General features: G+C 48.5%; 1 protein-coding gene across 2 annotated transcripts in view; it reads right to left on the bottom strand.

Moving 5' to 3' along the window:
• The window catches only part of LOC119177993 (lipase 3), a 293263-nt gene that overhangs the window by 140866 nt on the left and 131860 nt on the right, over positions 1–20537 (bottom strand). For both annotated transcript variants that reach the window (XM_075870167.1, XM_075870165.1), the window contains exon 4: positions 1547–1697. In XM_075870167.1, the coding sequence (XP_075726282.1) occupies positions 1547–1697 (151 nt within the window). The remainder of the gene's footprint in view (positions 1–1546; positions 1698–20537) is intronic.

Here is a 20537-nt window from a genome sequence, read left to right on the forward strand (position 1 = left end):
AACAACTGCCATCCAAGAATTCTCGACGTGACGCTACAATGCTGTGCCGGTTGTGGACTGGGGTAGCGTTTACTAAGTCATTCAGCCATCGCATTGGCATGGCGGATTCATCCATGTGTGAAAGCTGCAACTGTATAGAGACTATTGAACATCTCTTGTGCCACTGTGCCCAATTTTATGAAGATCGCCGGACTCTCCAGTGTGCCTTGAATAGACTCGATGATCGGCCATTTAATGAAGCAAAGATCTTAGGAGCCTGGTCGCGCAGCACATCAGCACAGAAAGCTACACGAGCCCTCCTGAGATACTTGTCAGCAACTTTATTGAGGGAACGCCTGTGAAACTCGACATTGTGTGTGTGATGTGACGTGTGTCTATCCTTCTCTCTCTTTTTTACTCCCCCTCCCCATGTGTAGGGTAGCAAACTGGACGCATAGTCTAGTTAACCTCCCTACCTTTCCTACATTCCTTCTCTCTCTCTCTTCAACTTTTCTCTTTACTAAATTTGTAATTTTTAGTTCAGATTGTTTCCGACATGCTCTAGACCACGCATCCAAAGTTTCATCGAAATTAGTTTTAGACTTCTTTAGCAAAAGCACACAGAACTTTCAAAAAAATATAAATAACACAAATTGAGAAAAATGAAGTTTCGTATGCGCATACTGCTTGCGCTAGAGGGCGCACAGCGCACTTTGGCGCGGTATTTAGACAGTTTGGAGCGGGCGCTAGACGTCGGGCTCCAACAGGCGTGTTTCCAGGAACGTAGTAGATTTTTCGTTGTCGAAATTACCGAGTCGATCTTTGTATGAGTTTACCCCACCATAAACATTATTTGTTTTCCTGCATATATTGGCGTATTTTCTCATGTGCTTCCTTTGTACTTGCCTCTGTTTACTGAATGTCTTTGGATCATGTATGGCATCATGAAATAAATAAATAAATAAGACTTAATCCCACCTAAAAATATAACTTGCCATATGGTTGATATAACTTCTCAATATGGCTGAAAAGACGCTGTTTCATTGTGACATTTGAACAAATATTCCGTCAACAACTTCTCGCAACATACACGTCAATGCGTTTCTTACGCGATCGCCCACATGCCGACGCGCAGCATCATAACAGCCAAATGGCCCACATCGTGATTATTTATCCCGAATTTCGGTACTACTTTTATTCTCTACTGACAGCGCAAATGTTACGTTCCTCATTTGCAGCACATTCATCAGACCTACTGTGACTCACGTATGGGAAGAGAGACAACCTGTCAAGGTGAAAAATACTATTTGACAATTAAAAAATCCCGAAGCAGTTCTGAATTGCAATAGAGTAACGCGTCCAAAAAAATTGCCAATATAACGTACACGATGTGGTTATCTGCAGCACGTGCACCTAAGTAGCAGCAGGAGCAAACAATTATTTCCGTGTACCTATTCTCCAGAAAGCGCTGCATCATTGCTCAACAAACGTGATAATTACCACGTTCAGTAGATATGGCACATGCGAGCCCATAAACTGTGTATTTCAGTCAATCTGGTCCACTCACCCTGTCATTGTACCATGGTTTTTCGGCCAGCATGGTGAAGAACGTGAGGGTGCCCTGAGACATGCCGATGTAGAGCAGATCTTTGCGCTTTGCCTCCCTCAGAATGTAGTCGATGTGGGCTGGGACGTCAAAGATGGCGTGCTCGTGAAATCTGTGGACGTAGTGTTATTAAAAAGAGAAACTTTCATACAGTCATTACTGTTCTCTTTATCACTCTTTTTTTAATAGATAGTTTTGCTTTTTACGTGCGACTATTGACGTAATATCATGTATATATATATATATATATATATATATATATATATATATATATATATATATATATATATATATATATATATATATATATATATATACCAGTATATATAACCAGTTTCCCGATCGGACGACATGCGCCGGCGTGCATCCCGACTGAAACCGTACCATGAGCCTCTGCCTAAAACTTCTTAAGTCGCCAGGATGGCTCCTTTTTCAGCGGGGGCGATTGTGAAGAAGAAGATGTGCCTGCAGCGAGCAGCATCGCCAACGCCCGTCTCTCTCGGCTCGTGCTTCGGTTCGTTGCTGTGCCGATCGCTCGACGGTTGTTCACGCTGTCTCGTCGCTGTCTTAAACGACTCATAAACCTCCTCACATTATATATATATATATATATATATATATATATATATATATATATATATATATATATATATATATATATATATATATGCTACGTTTCTTCTCGACTCTTGTTTTTTGTCGGTGTACCATTGCAGTACTTTGTACTTGGTTATCCTTCAAATAACTATGTATGATTGTTCTATGCCGTACTGCTGTGTTCAGTGATTATGTGTTCTTTATTATTCTGATTTTTCTTGTTTCAAACGTCGAAATTTGTGACAGTGATGCTCACCCTTGTAATAATCCCCATGGGGGATTGACAGTATTTTGTAAATAATGATAAATAATCTATATATTGTAGTGGGTGAGGTCTGTATATATATTTATCATCAGCCTGACTACGGTTCACTGCTAGACAAAGCAAAGGCATCTCCCATGTTCCACCAATCAGCTCGGTCCTGTGCTTGCTGCTGCCATTTTACCCCACAAACTTCTTAATCTCATCTACCCATCTAACTTTATGTCTCCCCCTAACCCGCTTGCCTTCTCGGGAAATCCAGTTAGTTATCCTTAATGACCAGTGGTTATCCTGTCTACGTGCTACATGCTCGGCCCAATTCCACTTCCTCTTCTCGATTTCAACTATAATATCCTTAACCCCGGTGTGTTCCCTGATACACTCGTCTCTCTTCTTGTCTCTTGAAGAAGCAGTGACATCAAATTTTAAGATCGAGATGTGCCCATCATTCGATCGCTTGGTATGCATAGGTCGTCTTGGCCTAATTTGAATGGCCTCCGTCGCGTGGAAGTCACTTGAATTCGATACCAAACAGCGTAGAAAAGCAAAGGAGAAGCGAAGGAGAAGCGAAGGAGAAGCGAAACGAAGCCCTGCGACATCGACGCTAGCGCTACGTGTTTGGTCTCCAGCTTGTAAGCGGGCGTCGTTCCTCAGCTCGTGTGCCCCCGGTATTCCTTGCAGCAGGTCTCATTGGTTGACGCTGGGTTCCTAGGTCCGGGAGGTAGAGTTCTCGCATTCCCTGCAGACGTTCTTCGACCGTCTTGGGTCCGCGCATTTGTATTTGCTTCTGGAGATCCGGACTTAAACCATGAATGATAAGTGGAACCACAGACGTCTCAGGCAAAGATGAGTCCGCCAGCTGTAGCAAGCGCCTTTTCTCATAAAAATAGCTGAGTGCAGATCCGGACCTGTATTTGAACGTGATTGCTTTGTCCCATAGCAACACCTTGTTCTCGCTGAAGGAGCTCATAAAGCTTGCTTTCCACTCTATCCATGGTTTGTTGCCGTGAGCGTTGAGACGCCATTCGTACCAACTCTTTGCTATGCCCGTTAGGAATAGTCGCATGTTTTTCACTTTATCTTCGTCGCTGTGCCAGTAGTTTTTATTGCATGTACACTCGTAAAACGTGAGCCAGGATTCGGCACTACTAGACTCCCCGCCAAATATGTCTGGCTTCACGTGTTCGCGACTCGGTCTGCTTAATATTTCCGTTGCGTTTACAAGCAAGCGCATTAAATCATTTTGCTGCCTATTCTGTTCTTGGTGCAGTTCAAGAAATTTGTTAATCAGCTCGACGGAACTCTTAGGCGAAGCAGCGGTAGCAGGCTTCGCGTCGTTTCTTACTGGAGTCAGCACAAAATTCTGATAATCGTGAAGTTTCATGTTGATCCTCACCGTTCTTTTCGCAAGTAAATAGTCTGGAGTGAGGTTCATTTTAGTGCTTATACAGGAAACAAATTTGTCAGTGCTCACTGCTTCCGGAAGTGCTAGTTCCTCTTCATCTTGAGGCGTTGCGGTCAAGATCCGGATGCCACCGCGTTGATTTGCTCCAATGGTGAAGTCCACCCACATCTTGAATGTCCGCACAGAAAGTATACGCGGCTGCGCCAATTTGTAATAATACACAGTACTAGGCTGGGGTGTAAATTCCACAAGTATCATCCTGAGTGACGATACGCTAGTAACGATGACGTCGACGATCTGATAGCAATTGGAGTCAACTCCCGACTATGCTCTCACTAATGGCTCTCCTTGCTGTGTTGAAGCGTGCACGCGGTTGATTGTGTCGCATCGACTGATTAGGCGTGTGCTCCACAGCGTGAGTACGATCACTCAGAACGACAACACGTGCCGAAATAACGAGAAATCGGTGCGCAGTGGGAACCTGCACGTCGAGGCGCGAAAAAAGCGAAAATTCATGTCTTTCCAAGCACGAAGCTCATCGCAGCCAGTGCGTTGACTTCGCAGGCGCCGATCGACAGAGGCACTGAACGCCTTTGAAGAACAGCCGCATTTGCTCACTTGATTTTGCGCCAAGCTGCTGAATTGTAAATCCTGTGTTGACGAAACAGTTTTGTTTCACTGGCAGTACGGGGCCCCTTTTCGAGGCCGGGGCTAAAGGGAGAGGGAAAGAACGAGTTGGCGCTACCTAACCTAGCCGACGAAAAACTCGTGGATGGGCTTTAGTCTACACTATCAGAGGCACAGCTGGACTGACTGTACGTGTGCTCCTAGCAGACGAAATGCCAGTGTGCGTGACGTCACCATTTTTGAGGAGGCAGCATCAGCTGTGCAGCGGCCTCTACTTGGCCGCGAGGTAGTCCTGACAGCACTACAATTTGGTGTGCTTTCGACGCATTTTGAACCACGATTGATAACAGATATATTAGTCACTAATACAGATAATCATTCGTAGCTCAGATGCGTTTTAGGTCACGAATCGCTACTAGGGGGTCGATAGGTACTCGTTCACGCAAAAATCTTGACATGAGTGAATTTGATGTCAGTGCTCCTTTAGGGTTACACTTACCATTTTCCTTTTCATTGCTCACTACGTGGTCCTAAAAAGCAACCAGCACACAATCCAAGTTTTCGATTAACATACGAGGAAACCTAACATGCGATTCCTCTAATGTGGTATACCTACTCAAATGCAACGTGTGTGGTATGCAGTACATCGGACAAACAGAAACACCATTTAGGATTCACTTCAATAATTACAAAGCCCATGCGAAATCAGCCCCAAGTCTACCTCTATCAAAACATCTCAATCTTCCCGACCATGCATTCGACAAACTATCAGTAACCCTCTTAGAAACGGGATTTAAATGAAATCGAGATCGTGAACAACGAGGGTCATACCTTATCCACATATTTAACACCCCCGATAGAGGAATAAATGAGAATCTTGGAACACTTGCAGCAATTGAAGCATTAGAAAACAATAACGGCAATGAAAATAGTAACTGAGTTCACGGCACTGCAGCTGCGAAGGGCACTGGACAACTCAAAACAATTCCAAGTGTAACTACTCTTGCTAAGTGCAGCTGTCGTCTGTTTTCTGTTTTGTTTTACTATTCAATCAATTGTGCCATGCATGACATGCCCAACAGTAACCCTGTGCACAGCCGGGAGGCCCCCACTGCACGCGTAATCCAGAAGCGGGCAAGGAATTCGCATTGCGCCCGCTTACCAGCTTCTGCCGCAATACGCAGAACCCCTCTTTCTACTACGAAATGTTGACGGGACCCCGAGTAGTTAAAGGCTTAAACTTTCTAAAATGCCCGCTTATCAGCCTCTGCCTCAATACGTGGTTCCCCTCTTTCTACGAAGAAATGTTGACAAGGCTCTGAGTAGTTAAAGGCTTAGAACTTCCTAAAAAAGCTCTTTTTTGCCCCACACCGAACTGCCAGTGCCAGGAGGCGCCGTCTGGTCGGGAAGAATGCGTTAGTGAAAGGAAGCATACACAGACCACTGACATCAGAAAGGTGAAGGGGAGAAAGGGGAGAGAGATGAAGTGGAATTGGAAGGAAGAGTGGAAGGGGGGCGCCCGAGGGGAGTCCACCTTATATTCTTTTTTCTCTTTTTTTATTTTTTCTTCTTTCTTTTTTCTTTTTTTCTTTTTTTCTGTCTTTTTCCTCTTTCCTTTCCCTCTGATTTGAGATTGTATCAAGCTGAGCACCAACAAACTGTACCTTTAATCCTGATGAAGGCCAGGCTCTAGGCCAAAACGTCGAAATAAACCACGTTGTGACCGCTCACGGAGGATCTACTGGACTGTATGCAACGCTACGGCCACTCAACCACCATGCCTGCCTATATATATATATATATATATATATATATATATATATATATATATATATATATATATATATATGGCATAATTCGAAGGTCGCAGGTTTGGTTCCTGCACACAGAGAGTTATCTTTTCACCCACTTTTCTTTCTTCACATTTACATTACAATGCGGTCAAATAGCTTCCCCTATACTTTGCTTGGCACTATTGTCTGTTATATCTCATTAATAATGTGTCAAAACACAGAAAAAAGAGCCCTTAACCCTTTAATGCCTGAGTTATGATTTTGTCTAACAAAATGAAAATTGTTTTCTTGTTCCAGCTTTAAATAGAAACTTTTAAATGATTCGGCAGTGAAATTATCTAAAATAGAACTTTGATGCATACTTTTATGTATGTGACAAATTTTCCATATGCAACAGAAGCGAGGCCCTGGCAACAAAAAACGTACCTCAGAACTACGTACATGTCATGCGCCACCTGTTGCTTGCGTAGACACCACATAAACAAAATTTTAAAAATAGAACTTACGTCGCTCAGGCAAAAAAAACGGAAGAAGTGGGAGCTGTTGCACGCGCTTCGGACTCTCCACCATCAGCTCCAAAACATTTAGTTCTAGCATAAAATACTTTAAACAAGACGCTGCTACATTTTTTATGCTGAAAGCTACATTCCCCGTTAATACTTGACAGCCAGCATTAAAGGCGCCAAGCATTTTGTGACTTGCTTGCTCAAGGTCGTTCAATATGTCGCGTATTCGCGACACTAGGCAGTAAAGAGTTAAGTATACACATCTGTCCTTAATTCATTAACGAGGGTCTCGTACTGGCAAACTCGGTGCCTTAGGTAATATACGAGGGCCTATTGGTCAGCTACCAGCTCGTATTAAGTTAACGAGCTACATGACCCCACACAGGCTCATAGAGATTGTGCCACACTCGCCGCCATGGCTACAGATGGCGCTGACTGACACTTCCACGTTTATATTCACTTATATACCTGATAAGGTATATACCTGATAAAGTATATACCCTCATTAATAAATAAGGGAAAGAAGTGTATACCTAAGGACTCGTTTTTCCGTCTTTTGACACATTATTATTGAGATCTAACAGACAATAGTGCGAAGGAATGTATAAGGGAAGTTATTGGAACTAATTTAATGTAAATAAGAAGAAAGAAAAGTAGGTGGGTCATATATATATATATATATATATATATATATATATATATATATATATATATGTGTGTGTGTGTGTGTGTGTGTGTGTGTGTGTGTGTGTGTGTGTGTGTGTGTGTGTGTGTGTGTGTGTGTGTGTGTGTGTGTGTGTGTGTTGTATTGAGTGAGATTGACAATTGACACAACAACCGTCTCTCAGGAAAGCTGTTCTATTCTCCACTTCTTCCTGCTCTGCCACTCTCAACTGCCCCCGCCCGATCCCGAGCGTCCATCTTGGTCATGGCGCTCCGCCATGACTGTGGGCGCGCATATAGCAGACGGCAATGTTTCTGGTGGGTGGGCTTGGCTGCATCGTGGCGATCGGCTTGGACCACACTGCAACATGTAGTAATAAGCGGTAACGGCTCTAATGGACGACACTGGCTGCCTCGCCATGGTCGCTCCGGGCCGCGCAGTGAGGCCGTAAACTGTGAGGGCCGTTATGTGCTGCCCGCACAGCCACTGCTCGTGCCGGGACCCCTGCCGCACGCAAGCGGGGGACAGATAGGCCAAGCGGCGACGCTCTTTCACATTTTGCTTAGGTGCGGCAGGTGTGCCGGCACGCGCGTTGCGGCTGTGCAGCTAGCGCATGGAACGGCCCTAAAAGATGCATCGTGCGGCAGGCCTTGGCTATGTCGCGAAGGAAGTGGCAGATGCTGAATACGAGGAAGAGATTGCCGGAACAGCCGACAAGGGCAGAAGCTGCCGCGTCCGCATTGCTGGTGACCTCAGCGCGCCTCGCCCGTCCTCTGCTGGAGTTCCGCAGGGCAGTATTTTGGGCCCCATACTCTTCAATCTCGCCCTCACGCGCATCGTGGACTATCTCCCTCGCGGCTTGAAGTACGCAGTGCGCATGGCGATCTATGCGGACGACGTCGCCCTCTTCGCGAGTGGCCCAACTTCGCGCGGAAAACAAGTGCGACCAAGCATCAAGCGCTCTCTCGAGGCCGTGGATTCTTTCATTTCGAGCATTGGGCTTCAGCTCTCCTCTGTCAAGAGCGAAGCGCTTCTCGTCCACCCCACCCTCAGGGAGGGATACGAGGTCGGCTGCCTCACTTTCCGGGGACGCGTTCTGCCGTGGTGACGAACAATGCGCTACCTCAGAATCACGCTTGATCACCGCCTGAGCTGGAAGCCAGCAGTTGCCAGCCACCGGCTCAGCTCTCGCAGAGTTGCAAGAGTGGCTTCCTCTCTCTTCGCGCGGGGCAAAGGCTGTTCGCATGACATCGCCCTGAAGATGTATAACACCGTCGCCGGAGCCAGGGCCCTCTATGCGTTCTCCTTGGTCGCATGGCGAGCGTCTCAACGAGAGCCTCTCGAGACGGAGCATCACGGTGTCGTACGCCACCTCTTTGGAATGCCTCGAACTTCACCAGTGGGCATAACCTACGACGAAACCAACTAGTTTCTCCTCTCGCTCAGAGTCAGGGCCTGTGCTCTGCGCCACGTGGAGCGCATGCAGATGACGCGAGGCGGCAAAGCACTGGTTAATCAGCTCCTGTCGCTGCCCCACACTGGCATGGGCCGCAGCTGGCCATATCGACCAGAGTTCCGGGAATAGGCAGCAAGGGGCACACCCCTCAGGCTGCCCTACTACAGGCAGCCTGCTCCCTGATCGAGGAGCGGTACTCCGAACCTCTCCATTATTACACTGGCGGCTCGGTGAACAGGGACGGCTCGGCTGCTGCTGCCAGCATCATTCCGGCACTCCGAGACGAGAGGAAGGGCCGTCTTCCCCTCCCGGCGTCATCGACGACCGCTGAGCTCGAGGCAGTGAACTTAGCGGCCGATCAGCTGGCCGAGCTCCTGCCGCCATCGGCCGTGGTCTTCTCTGACTTTCAGGCAGCACTCCTCACCCTCGCGAAAGGTGAAAATGGTCCTTCAATCGCGCATCACCTCAAGCGCAAGTTGACGGTAATTGTGCGAAGTGGGTGTGTCGTATCATTCCAGTAGGTGCCCTTACACGTGAGAGTGCGCGGCAATAAGGCAGCCGACACGCTTGCAAAGGACGCCCACGAACCGTCGACACCCGCCATGAACTTTGTGCACAGTTTCGGTGTGGCGCAGTAGATTATCGCTTGCCACGTCCGGGCTTTTCACTTGGACCCCCACACAGCAGCCGACAATCCTTTCTGACGCCTGCTGGCAACAGGAATTGGTCGGCGTGCTCGTGCATTCTTGCTGCGTCTTCGAACTGGATGCAGCCGAACCGCGCACCAACTCTTCAGACAGAGTGGAAGTAGCAGCCCTTCGTGTGTGCGTTGTCCGGTAGACAAGACGGTCGAATATATCTTGTGTCAGTGCCCTGGACACGCGGATATTTGTCGCCATCTCTTCAACGCCTAAGCGCAACTAGGACTGCCACACGTGAGTCCAGAACACCTCTTGGTCCCCAGGCCTAATGTTGCGACACTCCGGTGGGCGTTCCATGGGCTTCTAGAGGTTTTCGGGAATACCGATTATATTACGCGCCTCTAAAGAGGCCCGTTACATACGCGTCCGAGTGTTTACATCTACCGCGCCACATGCCTCCTAGGAGTCCCACGTGACTTAGTTTACTTACGCCGCTCCAACCTACCTAACGGCTTTTTTTTCCTCTCCCCTGCGGGCGCATTTCGCCGTGCGAAAAGCCACACTCTCTCCTTCTCTGTTAGTCGGGGAGCGCCCTAACTTCTTTGCACTTGTCGAGTGGGTTTTTAAGGACGATACTCTTTCTTGGGGACCTCCAACGCAAAAATTTTGGTCTGTCTGTCTGTCTGTACACTTGTCTGTTTGTCCACGCTTAACAGCATCGGGTATTTGAAACGGCTGACCCCATCCGCAGCACCCACCTATGTTGCGCAAGATTCAGCATTCATACTTGTGCAATTGTCGAATAAGAAGTAATTATTGCACGTGTCTATGGCATCATAACAACACGTATATATTCTGCATGTGCCCCTTTTACTAGGAAAGGCATACATAAGTAATTTTAAGGGCCGTAGCGCTTATCACGCTGAGCGAACCATCCAACGCTTGCACGGAAAGGCGAATGTGTCCACCGTTTTGCTAAAACGAGACGGTGGTGGCACCTACCCGTCACCTTGCGTTCCACACCTTATCACCTCTGAGGCGGGCACGCACACCCGTCTCAGAGCCACGTGCTTTGTTTTTGTAAAAACTGCCAGATGGCGCTCCAATCTCACGTGTGATAGAGACACTGGAAAAAACTAACGTGTGACGTGACTTGATACGCTCGTTCGCCTCCGCTGCAAGCTCCAGGCACTCTAACGCAGCGCCTACAGAATACCATTCACTGATTTTCTTGAACAGAACATCAAATAAATGCTTTGTTCACTCTCTCTACACCCAAGACCATCGTCTTTCGACGACATTCGCAGATTAAATGCAGATACGGGGCCAATTTTTTTCTCTCCCCTTCACGGGCGCATTGCTTCACCCCGGTACAGTGTACACTGTACCCCCGGCTTCTCAGTGGTCTTCCGGTGGATTGCGCGTACCGCGTAGGTTTTTTACCCGCGTGCTTGTCGCGACTTATCGAATGCTTTTCACTACCCTTCTTTTACCTCTTTCTTCTGACTTTTTAATTCCCACTTCCCCATTCCTTGCGCAGAACTGTGGAGGTGCCCTCCATTGAGAGAGTCAGTAACAAAACTTCACTTATTTCTTCCTTTTCCCTTTTCAATCACTTCGAAGGCTCACCGTCGTAGACGTGTTCTTTTGGTGCTGCATTTCGCTCACATTTGCATCACCACCAACATAGGAAAAATAGTCAGGACCTTTGTGAGCTAGAAGATTATCTAATGGTCTCTGCAAAACTGAGAAGCGCTTTTCTTTCACCACTATCTCTGCGTCAGCAATAGAGCACGTACAGTCTGTTGCATCAACGTTTGGCGACTCTGGAGCTATTCCACATGGTACACCGAGCAGCACAGAATATTTGAGAAAAGGCGGTAGCACGTCTGCACTCGATGATATCAGCGTGTTTGGCTCGTTAATCTCATTTCCCTCGAAACTCTGCAAGTCGCCTTTAAAGTGCTGCGGGTTCTCTTTATTCATGTCTGTACTGAACATTTGAGGCTGCCTCTGAGTCTTTTCCGTTTCCCTTTTTATATTTTCCGGCTCACTCAGCACAAGGTGGCCATCGGCCATCGGCCAGCGGATCTGCACGCTTTAAATGATTCACTAACTGAACGTGAGAGCATTTACGCTTTGCACAACGACGCCTTTCGAGAATACAATGTTTATGAAACGTCCCTCGTCGTTTTCAGCAAACACCTGCCTGCACACTGCAAGTCTATACTTTTGCAGCGGCTTCTGATGAAGCAGTCCCAGTTCCATGAAGCGTGGTTCAGTCCACCACCAGAAAAGCCAACTAACTCATGACCCACTGCAAGACGCACAGACGGCGGCGTCTGGTGCAGCAAGTACCCTTGGCAGATCCATCGTTTCGCGCGTTGCTATCAATACAGTGGTCTAAGAAATGTCATCGCTTTGAAAAGAAACCCGCGAAGATGCCGCAACAGTCACAACCACCTGCCTAAACCGTCTTCTAGGTCATTCCTTGCCAAGCAGCATCAAGTCAGAGAACTTCAACTACCCCGAGAAAGCCTGCTTCGTCCCCTGGAAGAAAATGGAACTCCCTTCTTTGCAATGTCACAGCGTGCCCGTGCTCGTAGACCACCACAACACAGTCAATGTAGTCCCTCAGAGTCGTCATGCACAAAGGTACTAGCCAAGGCCTCCTCTCCACAGCAACATTGCGTTCTACCTAGGCGACAAGCCAGTGTCGGCCACCAGCACCAACTTGGACAAACTTCCTGATGAATTTTCAGCATGTCTGAGTTCAGCCGACCTGGAGCAGTCAATGCCGCTCACCGGAGACGCTTCACGCTAATCTCCCGTCTACTGGTCGCAGCCGATCACCACGTGCAGCAAACCCCGCGCACCTGAAGCACTGTCGGCAGCTCCACGCGCTCGCACTCATAGCTGTGTGTGATGGCTAATAACAGCAGCATCGGAGCTTTATTGCGCGTGGAGCTACCAGGGCTAACCATACGAAGAAGAAAGTAGAACAGCTTGCCCGACGAACGGGTTTTGTTTCTATGTCACCCACTACAATGAGGCAGCTCGACAAGGGAACCTTGTGGTTCAAGCCACCTGTCCGTAGCCTCGTGGATCATCGGCAGCATGGATCTCTTCAGGGTAGGCACGCCGTCAACGCTTCCTGGAACATGAAATTCACGACCCGACCACTGCAGCACATACCCACCAAATAAGCTTCGGATGGCGTCCATGCCTTCTCGATGATTCCAGGGTACAGCTTGACAGGTGGCAGGCTACCTCCTTCCTCTCATAATGCGCATGGGCTGCTCTCACCTGAGAACGTCACGCACGCTTTCCGTGGGCTGCATCCCGTGGCCAGTCCTTTTACAACGGGTGCGCATCCAATAGACGCTTCTCGGGCTTCCTTGGACGTGCATGTCGCCACCGTGAGTAGTGCAAGCACTGCATACTCTGCAGCCGCGAACAGGAGATGTTTCGGTGCCTCATGCGACCGCGCCATGGATCGGCGGCGTACCATCGCGCGAATCCGCGTCACGGCCAACGCTGTTACAGTGACGAGCTCCACGCCGTTCCCGGCCCTCTGCCATGCTGGATGCAGTCACCTCACAATATCTTGAGGCCTGCTCATCTGAGCAATGCAGAGAGCAGAGGTGCGCCCTCCTGCAGCTCTCAAACCAGATCGGCTGCTTCGACTTGCACATTTCGGCATTCTCCCGTGCCGACCCACCATCACCGGCCGTCAGCGAACTACCGGAATTCTACGGGCTCCAGAACAATGCCGACCGCCGAGTGCCAACCGTGAACACACTAGCCGTGCCTGAGGCTCGTGGCCATTGACCGCCTTCAAGCTGTGCCGCGGTGTGGCACCGGTATGAAGACGTGGAGCAGCTGTGCTGGGCGTACTGGAGCTGCAAGCTTATGGCTGCTTTCGGTTTGATCTCTTGTGACACCAACAAGTCCTACATTGCATTTACCAAGGACGGAGCTGAGAAAGACGACCTCTTCAATACAGTAACTGTGAAGTGCAAGCCAACGAAGATTTTCTGATGCTCTCTTCGTACAAGCAGTGTAGTTTTGCAGTGTTGGGACAATGCGCCGATATCCGTCAGCTGACCCATGCAACGAGAAACCGAGACCACTGGAGTTGGTAACACTGGCTCTGATATCACTTTCCCTTCGAGATATGGACGTGACGCCTTATCTCGTGCTTGACACATTGCCTATTAACGTGGACGACTCTATGACCATCAGCAACGTTTTCGACTCATCGGAGCTACATCCACATTTTATACCACAATCACTGGCATCATGTCCTGATGGTCACGTCGTGCTGAGTGAGCCGGAAAGTATAGGAAGGGAAGCGAAAAAGACGAAGAAGCAGCCTCAAGTTGCCAGTACAGACATTATGAATGAAGGGGAACCGCACCATATTAGAGGCGACTTGCAGAGGAGTCGAAGGAATGGAATTCAGTGAGCCCAACATGCTGGTACATCGCGTGTAGACATGCTACTGTCTGGTTATAGATAATGGTGGTGAAATTCAAAGACACGCATCTTTCATGACGTGATAAAACGTCCAGTAAGATTGAGGCTCGCGCCTTACAGCCTAACGGATTGCCTGGCGACTCAAAGTTCGCCACATAACCTTCGTCGGGACCTGCGGCAAGGGGCCTCGCAAAGCTTGACGTGAGGGCCCCAAGGGACACGGGCGCACCATTTAGCCGTTGCTCCTCAGGAGCTCGAAATACCACAGTAAAAATGTCTGTGTAACCCCCAGTTACACTGTCCTGATGATGCACTGGCGCTTAGTCACGGAGTGATGGCAGGATGGCACAGGCCGGAGTTGCATTCTTTGGATCGGGCTTCTCCTGACTTCATCCTCAGGGGAAGACGAGTTGCACGGGCAGGTAGTGCAGGGTATCAGACCAAAAGTAGCTATGAGCTTGGAGCTCCACTCCACCTATGACTTCTGGTTCCATCCTTCATACCAGTGCCAAGCCTCTCCTCTTTCTCAAAGACGGTCTATGGCCACGAACGATTTATGATGCTCCGTCCTGGCCGCGTGCATGGCTAGAGCGTCGGTGGTTGCCACTCAGCTGTCGGCGTCATTCCAAAACCCGTCAAATTCCGGGATTTTGCAGATGGACGGTGGTGGTGGGGCGGCATGTGAAAATGTCGAGATCACTGAGGCAAAGCAGCCAATCTGGTCTGAGAGCTGCAGGAGGGTGCCTCTCTGTATTGCTCAGATCAGCAGGCCTAAACTTCTTGCGAGAACACAAGGTCAGCATGATTGCAGGGAACAGCGTGGAGCTCGTCGCTGTCAAGGCGTTGACCTGTGACGCGTAGTCGTGAGATGGTACGCCGCAGATCTACGGTGCTGCCGGGGGTTAAGCCTCAACAGGCAGGAATCACGTTCGCCGAGTGTGGAGCCGTTCCGCGCTCACATTTGGGTGATCTCGTATCTTGGGAGAGTACTGGCGACTAAATTCAGGCCGTGGGAAGCTTGAACAGCATTCCCAAAGGACAGGAGCCCGTGAAAACTATGACCGTGGAGTGACAGCATGGTGTCTGTTGGGTCATGGCCTGGTACAACAGGAGAGGCATGGACGCCGTACACTGATTTTCCTATGGGCAGCTGAAGCGGTGGCCAAAAAAAGCGTGGACGGCATCCCTGGACAGAGAAGCTCGTGCTGCCAACGACCCACGAGGCTACGGACAGATGGCTTGAGCCGCCTGCGCTATTGTAGTGAGCGAAATAAACACAACACTCGTTCGTCGGGCAAGCTGTTGTATTATCGTCTTCCACTTCTACAACGCTTAACTGCCCGTTCCCGAGTCTATATATATATATATATATATATATAGACTGCCCATGCCCGAATCTATATATATATATATATATATATATATATATATATATATATATATATATATATATATATATATCTTGATTGAAATACTACGGGTTCAGCTGACGCTTTATTCAAGCAACAGCGAAATGGCGCCGATGATGAAGAGGAACGGGCGAAGACTGACGATGGTTATTGACAGATGAGGATGACGTCCAATGAATTCTTACACTAATTTCCCCCGTCGACGGAAGCGGCCAGCCTGGCCGCGAATTACGCTGGGAAACGCATACGATAGGGCTTGAGACGCGAAACGTGAACAATCTCTGTCCCACGGCAGCGTTGGTCAGTGGAGACATGAACAGGTGTGACAAGGTAGTTCACCGGTGAGGTCTGTTCGATAACTTTGTAGGGGCCAAGATAGCGTGGCTCAAGCTTCTCGCATAAGCCAGGCGTTCGCGCAGGAGTCCACATAAGTACATTGTCGCCAGGGCGGTAGAGAACGACACGGTGAGTGGCATCGTAACGATGTTTGCGATCTTCTTGGCTAGCTTCGGTGTTTACACGGGCAAGACGATGGCATCGAGCAACACGGGACAGAAACTGGTCGCAAACGAATGGTGAAGAGTTGACGGGGCCAGAAAAGAATGAAACGTCGAGTGGTGATGTCGGTTGGCGTCCGTATACTAGGAAGAATGGAGAATAGCCTGTGGTTCGTTGAACTGACGTATTATATGCATACGTGACAAAGGGAAGTATGGCATCCCAATTTCGATGGTCCGGTCGGATATACATGGACAGCATGTCACACAGCGTGCGATGAAATCTTTCCGTTAAGCCATTGATTTGCGGGTGATAGCTAGATGTTGTTTTATGAACTGTTTTTGATGCTTGAACAACTTCACTGAGCGTGCTTGAAAGAAATGCCTTGCCCCGGTCGCTCAAAGAACACGAGGGGCACCGTGACGTAGGTAAATAGAATGCAAGAAGAAAGTTGCTACTTCCGAAGCAGTTCCTGAAGTGATCAAGGCCGTCTCAGCGTACCGGGTCAAGTGATCAACCGCGGTGACGATCCATCTCTTGCCGTCTGATGTAGTTGGGAGGGGCCCGAAGAGGTCAATTCCGACGACAGAGAACGGCTCTGATGGACAAGGAAGTGGTTGTAGGGTCCCGACTGGAGCAGTAGTGGGCCGCTTGCGGTGTTGGCAAAGTGCGCACGAGGCAATATATTTCGCTACCGTCGTGAAAAGACCTGGCCAGAAGAATCGACTGCGGATGCGCTCGTATGTTTTGTAGTAACCCAAGTGTCCTGACGTCGGGTCGTCGTGGGAAGCGCGCAGAACTTCAGTGCGTAGTGCGAGTGGTACGACGGGAACCCATCGGTGGCCTTCCGGGTGGAAAATGTATCGATGTAGCACATCGTCCTCCAACTTGAATAGTCGAAGTTGTTTCCGGAGTGTGGCATTTGGGGAAGATGAAGCGCCGGTAAGCTGACCGATGATGTCTGTGCAATAAGAATCGGCTCGCTGGTGAGTGGTAAGTACTGACGGACGGGTGGATGAAGGTAGAGAAGAAATCGATGATATCGACGAGGCGTCCTCCGTATAGCCGATTTGACAAGGGGATGTGACATGCGCCGAAGACTGCGGCAAAGGGCATCGTGACAAAGCGTCGGCATCTTGGTGTTGTCTTCCAGTCTTGTAGATGACGTCGAAGTCATACGATTGTAACCGGAAAATCCAGCGGCCAAGTCGTCCCGACAAGTTTTTGATTGTGGACAACCAGCAAAGAGCATGGTGGTCTGTCACAACGGTAAAATGTCGACCATGTAGATACGGACGAAATTTTTGGATGGACCATACAACAGCCAAGCACTCTTGTTCGGTTATCGAGTACCTCTTCTCTGCAGAGGTCACAGTGCGGCTTGCATACGCGACAACTTTCTCGCGAAAGCCATGGTCGCGCTGGAGGAGTACGGCGCCGATTCCTTGTCCACTAGCGTCAGTTTGTAATATCGTAGGTGCCTTGTCAACGAAATCACAAAGCACCGGTGGGGATGTGAGTGCCTGCTTGAGCTCTTGAAACGAGGCTTCGCATTGATCATTCCAATCGAAGGAACCGGTACTAGCAAGGAGCTTGTGGAGAAGAGCGGCAATAGTGGCAAAGTTGCGAATGAAGCAGCGAAAGTACGATGCGAGTCCAAGAAAACTGCGTAGTTCTTTGGAACGAAAGGGCCGCGGAAAGTTGAGGACTGCGGAAATTTTGTCCGGATCGGGCTGGATGCCATCTTACTAACGAGATGTCCGAGAACTTTTATAGCTGAGTTGCCAAAATGGCACTTCTTTGTGTTTAGTTGAAGTCCAGCATTGAAGAGACATGTGAGCACTTGATCTAGGCGTTGCAGATGATCAGCGAAAGTGGAAGAAAACACGACAATATCATCGAGGTAGCATAGACAAGTTTTCCACTTGAGGCCACGAAGAACAGTGTCGATCGTCCTTTCAAATGTGGCGGGAGCATTACATAGGCCGAATGGCATTACGTTAAACTCATAAAGACCGTCCAGCGTAGAAAAGGCGGTCTTTTCTTTGTCTGCTTCGTTCATCGGTATTTGCCAATACCCGGACCGAAGGTCAAGGGTGGAGAAGTATTTGGCGCCTTGCATTGAGTCAAGTGCGTCATCTATACGGGGCATCGGATATACATCCTTTCGGGCAATCTTGTTGAGCGCGCGGTAATCAACACAAAAACGTACCGATCCATCCTTATTTTGTACCAAGACAACGGGTGATGACCAAGAACTGGTAGAGGGTCGTATGATGTTTCTTTTTAGCATATCGGTCACGTTTTCGTCGATGATTTTGCGCTCGGCCAAGGAGACTCGGTAGAGACGACGGCGTACAACAGTCTGACCTCCAATGTCGATGCGAGCATGCGCAACTTGTGTCTGTCCTAGTGCCGAAGCCTTGGAGTCAAAGGAGGCCTGGTGTTTTGTTAGCAAATTTAGCAACGCCCCACGTTGAGAAGCCGAAAAGTGATGATGATATATGGTGTTTTTTGGCGCAAGGGCCATTTGATGGCCAAAGAGCGCCAGTTCATGAGACAGGAATGTGGACAATGGTTGTGATTAGCGGCTGTATAAGGGCCACAAAATTCCTCGCAGTAAAGCGGGTAAAAACATAGAAGTAATAAAATCATGACCATGCCGTGAAAGGTGTGTGTAGTGTGAATAGGTGACAAAAGTTCGTGATAGTGAAAAACGATGGTGGACATGTATGGCATTGGCACAAGTACCTCACACGTTAGTACCCTTGCGTGCAAGGGCCGTGAGGCAAGTGCTTTCCTGTGTAGCCACCGCAGCAAAAACCTCTCTAGAGAGGTCGTGCTACGGTATGCCTGGGTATATGATATGAAAATTATGAATTTCCTTTAAAAACGCTAATAATGATTTGTGACTAAAAAGCGGTTCCCTACCGACGAACATTGCAGGGTGTAAAGGTATATGTTGTCGGTAGGATAGTGGGAAGTGTTGTCTTCTTAGAGTGTCTAAATGTTTACATTGAATTAAAACGTGAAGAACTGTTATTGCCTCACCACATTTATCACACAATGGTGGATCACCACCGGACAAAAGATGTGTGTGTGTTGTGTATATGTGTCCTATCCTGAGTCTTGTTAGTGTTACCTCTGTTAGACGTGATTTTGATACTGGTGGCCAATGGCCAAGGTGTCGCTTGATAACGTGTAGTTTGTTTTGTGTGTGTGTATCCCACTTGCTCTGCCAGTAGTCCCTGAGTTTTCGTTTGAGAGACGGCTTAAGATCAAGGGCCGGAATTGATGTCGGTGTAATGGCGGTGCTTTCGTGGGCGGATGCAGCAAGCTGATCCGCCATCACGTTGCCTTGAATCTCATGGTGCCCTGGCACCCAGCACACAACAACATGTTGGTTGAGTGTGTATAGTGTGCATAAAATGGAGTAAAGTGAGACGAGGACCGGGTTTTTTTGTTTTTCAAGACTGTGCAGAGCCGTTACCACACTGAGGGAGTCTGTATAAATTACTGCTTTTTGTATTTGTGATTGTTTGATGTGTTTAGCTGCCACAAGTATCGCGTAAGCTTCCGCTGTGAAGATACTTGTGCCTGGATGTAGAGGGCCAGCATCCGAAAAGGAAGGGCCAACAGCAGCGTAGGACACAGAGGAGTTAGACTTAGAGGCATCTGTAAAAAACTATGGACGTGTGTATTTGTGTTGAAGTTCCAAGAAGTATGTTCGAATATGGGCAATAGGCGCATGTTTGGTAACTTCTAAAAAAGACACATCGCAATCTATAGTCTGCCACTGCCACGGTGGCGGGTATGCTACAGGAGCCATTAAACTGTGTTCGAGTGACACTCCAGTGTCCTCAGCTAGACCCTTCAGGCGAACTGAGAAGGGCTGCCTCATTGAAGGCCTGTTTTGAAAAAGAATGGAGCTCGACAAGTCAATAATAGTAGAGTATGAGGGGTGCATCTTGTCTGCTTTCACCTTAAGGAAATATACAAAGGACATGTAGGTTCTTTGCAGATGAAGCGACCAGTCATTTGACTCAACGTAAAGGCTTTCTACGGGGCTGGTGCGAAAAGCACCCGTAGAAAGGCGGATGCCCGAATGGTGCACGGGGTCCAGCATCTTCAAGGCACTTTGAGTCGCAGACTGATAGACAACGGCCCCATAATCTAAGCGGGTGCGAATGAGGCTTCTATACATATTCATGAGACATTGCCTGTCACTAACCCACGTAGTACGTGACAACACTTTTATAACATTCATGGCTTTTAAACATTTTGTTTTTAAATACTTGATGTACGGTACGAAGGTTAACTTGTTGTCCAAGATTAAGCCTAAGAATTTATGCTCGGCTTTGACGGACAGACGTTGCCCGTTCAGTCGAATGTCAGGTTCCGAGTGCATGCCTCTCTTTTGAGAGAACAAGACACACGTGCTTTTTTGTGGGTTAAGTCGAAATCCGTTTTCATCTGCCCATTTGGAGACCTTATTTAAACCCAGCTGAACCTGCCGCTCACACATGGCCAAGTTGCATGACTTGAAGCCAAGCTGAACGTCGTCGACATATGTACAATAGAACATATTGCGGGGAACGGACAAGTGCAAAGAATT

Source organism: Rhipicephalus microplus, chromosome 1, assembly GCF_043290135.1.
Source record: "Rhipicephalus microplus isolate Deutch F79 chromosome 1, USDA_Rmic, whole genome shotgun sequence".
NCBI classification, from domain to species: domain Eukaryota; kingdom Metazoa; phylum Arthropoda; class Arachnida; order Ixodida; family Ixodidae; genus Rhipicephalus; species Rhipicephalus microplus.